The 3,382-nt window shown below is 58.2% G+C and overlaps 1 protein-coding gene across 1 annotated transcript; it reads right to left on the bottom strand.

The window, feature by feature from the left end:
- Window positions 1-555: 555 nt before the first annotated feature.
- LOC114818391 (uncharacterized) lies at window positions 556-3,375 on the bottom strand (the record flags this gene model as incomplete). The annotated part of the gene is given in 6 exon segments (XM_029084032.1): window positions 556-744; window positions 1,045-1,361; window positions 1,444-1,614; window positions 1,855-2,279; window positions 2,394-3,060; window positions 3,146-3,375. Coding segments are annotated over 6 exon segments (1,999 nt in total), but the record flags the coding sequence as incomplete, so codon positions are not given.
- Between the last annotated feature and the right edge of the window lie 7 nt (window positions 3,376-3,382).

Genomic DNA, 3,382 nt, shown 5'->3' with positions numbered 1-3,382 from the left:
GATGGTTGAAGTGAGACAAGTATGGTTGAGGTAGGCCAAGGATGGTTGAGGTGGGCCAAGGGGGGGTGAGATGGGCCAAGGGTGGTTGAGATGGGCCAAGGGGGGTCAAGGGTGGTTGAGGTGGGACAAGGATGGTTGAGGTGGGCCAAGGGTGGTTGAGGTGGGCCAAGGATGCTGAGGAAGGACATGGAGGGTCAAGAAGAATGAGGACACTCTGGAGGAACGAGAGTGGTCAACGGGGACGAGGACAGTTGAGGGGACAATGACCCTGGGGAAGGACAAGGATACTTGGGATGGACAACGGTGGTTGAGTTGCATGAGGATGGTTGGGGGGACAAGGATGATGGGGAAAGAGAAGGACACTGAGGAGGGACAAGGAGGTTTGGAGGAGATGAGGACACTTGGGGAGGATAAAGATGTTGAGAAGGGATGAAGAATTTGGGGAGGGATGGGGACACTGAGGTGGGATGGGGACACTGGGGAAGGATGAGGACACTTGGGGAGGACAAGAAGGCTGGAGAAGGAGGGACACCCACCCACCTTGGTGCCACCCACCATTTCTGGGTGGCTTTTGCTCCCCCTTTTTTGGGGGAACCACTGAATAAAGTTGGGTTTTAGCCAAGTTGAGGAGACTCCGGCCTCGATTTGTCCTACACTTTGGGGGCCACCACCCTCCCGTCCCTCCTGTCCTCAGCTCGCCACCTGCCCTGGCCCAGGGGCTGCCACTCCTTCTCCTGTGACCACCTGGAAAGAGAAGAAGACATTTTCCACCACCTGCCAACGGGTGATGCCCCACACCATCCCCAGTGCCCATCACCCACCATGCTGTGCCAGCTGCCTCCATCCCACCTCTCTGTGGGACACCCAACGTTGTCCCCATCCAGTCCCAAGTGGGGACCTTAGGTGAGAAGATCTCCAAGGGTGATGCTGGTAGTGAAGGACCTGCTGGAGATGATGGCATCACCAATGGTGTTAAGATGAGGCTACCTTTCCCAAGGAGGTGACAAAGGGACCAGAGGTGGGTTCTGGTGGCACTTGGCTCACCTCCATAGGTGCCATCGGTGTCCTCCAAGCAGAGGCCATCAATGGCCACGGCCAGCGCCCGGGCGAAGCTGGCGTCCAGGAGGAAGGACCCATCGCAGGAGCTCACCAAGCTGCAGCGGGTGCTGGCAAAGTTGTCCTCTGAGACCGACCCCCAACCGTTCAACAGTGACCCCACCGGTGAACCCTTCATTGTTGGTTGCTCTTCCTCCTCCTCTTCCTCCTCCTCCTCCTCATCCAGCTCAGAAGCTGATGGCCCGTAGATGTAGCCATAGGTGTGTGGTGGTGAGAAGGACCGTGGCATGGTTGGCACCAAGGAGCTGCAGGAGAGACGTGATGGGGACATTGTTGGCATCAAGGGAATGTTGCCACCATGGCGGTGTCTCAAGGGGGATGGTCTACCTAGGGCAGGTGGTGTTTTGGTCCATCTCCAGGTCCTTGGCCACCTGCTGTGGTGTGAGGACCCCGTCGCTGAGTGCTGGTGAGAGGCGACCAGGGAGTGGGGACCTGTCCCTGGGGTGTCTGGTGGCTGGAGATGTGTCCTTGGGGTACCTGGTGGCCAGAAACATGTCCCTTGGGTGTCCCATCACCAGTGATGGGTTCCTGAGGTTCCTGGTGAGCAGGGACACGTCCTTGGGTTACCTGTTGTCCAAGAACGTGTCCTTGTGGTGACCAGGGGCTGGAGATATGTCCCTGGGACACCTGGTGACTGGTGGCATGTCCTCAGAGTACCTGCTGGACAGGAACATGTCCCTTGGGTGTCCCATCACCAGTGATGGGTGTCTGGTGATGAGGGACATATCCTTGGGTTACCTGCTGCCCAAGAATGTGTCCTTGTGGTGACCACGGGCTGGGGACATCTCCAAAGGGTTCCTGGTGGCTGACGATGTGTCTCTTGGGTGTCTGGTGGCTGGAGATGTGTCCTTGGGGTTCCTGATGGCCAGAAACATGTCCCTTGGGTGCCCCATCACCAGTGATGTGTGTCTGATGACCAGGGACATGTCCTTGGGTTACCTGCTGCCGAACAATGTGTCCTCGTGGTGACCAGGGGCTGGAGATGTGTCCTCAGGGTGCCTGGTGACCAGTGACATGTCCTCAGGGTACCTCCTGGACAGGGACATGTTCCTTGGGTGTCCCATCACCTGTGATGGGTCCCTGGGGTGTGTGGTGGCCAAGGACATGTCCTTGTGGTACCTGGTGGCCAAGAACTTGTCCCTGAGGTGCCCAGTGGATGGGGACTTCTCCTTGGGGACCCTCATGACTGGAGATGTGTCCCTTGGGTGCCCATCAGCTGGGGACATGTCCCTAGGGTTCTGGGTGGTCGGTGACATGTCCCTCTGATGCTTGGTCACTGGTGATGGGTCCTTGGGGTGCCTGGTGGTTGGGGACATGTTCCTGGGGTACCTACTGCCCAGGAACTTGTCCCTGTGGTGCCTGGGGACTGGGGACATCTCCTCAGGGTTCTTGGTGACCAGGGACATGTCCTCAGGGTGCCTGGTGGACGATGACATGTCCCTCTGGTGCCTGGTGGATGGTGACACGTCCTCATGGTATCTGGTGATTGGGGACGTGTCCTTAGGGTGTCTGGTGACTGGTGACCCATCCTTGGGGTTCTTGGTGGCCAGGAACATGTTCTTGGGCTGCTCAGTGACCAAAGTCTTGTCCCTCAGGTGTCTGGTGACCGGTGACACATCTCTGGGACTCTCAACAACCGGGAACGTGTCCCTGGGGCGTTGGGTGACTGGAGATGTGTCTCTGGAGATCTCAGTGACCAAGGACATGTTCTTGGGGTGTCTGGTGGCCGGAGACGTGTCCCTGGAGATCTCAGTGACCAAGGATATGTCCTTGGGACACCTGGTGACTGGGGACATGTCTCTGGAGATCCTAGTGACTGGGGACACATTCTTGGTGTGTCTGGTGACTGGGGATATGTCCCTGGAGATCCCAGTGACTGGAGACATGTCCTTGGGACACCTGGTGACTGGGGACATGTCCCTGGAACACGCAATGGCTGAGCACCTACAGGTGGAAGGGACATGGTGGCTTTTGAAGCACAAAGTCAGACTGAGGACCACCCATCTGGGATGGGGACACCCAGACTCACCGTGTCACCGGCGGGTGACAGGCTTGGGGTGGCTTTGAAGGTGTCACTGAGGAGTTGGTGACACCAGAAGCCAACGAGGCGCTGCCCCGTCGTGGTTTTGGGGAGCTGAAGATGGGCACCTGCTGAAGGTCACCTCCAGTGTCACCATGATGTCCCCTCGGTTGAAGCCACCACCTGGTCACCCACTCACCTCCACCCTTGGTGATGGGGAGGTGACCGGGGTCACCCATGACCACC

The sequence above is a fragment of the Antrostomus carolinensis genome, unplaced genomic scaffold (assembly GCF_000700745.2).
Source record: "Antrostomus carolinensis isolate BGI_N321 unplaced genomic scaffold, ASM70074v2 scaffold15333, whole genome shotgun sequence".
Taxonomy (NCBI): domain Eukaryota; kingdom Metazoa; phylum Chordata; class Aves; order Caprimulgiformes; family Caprimulgidae; genus Antrostomus; species Antrostomus carolinensis.
Note: the sequence above shows the minus strand (reverse complement) of the source record. Positions and strands in the feature narration are given on the sequence as shown.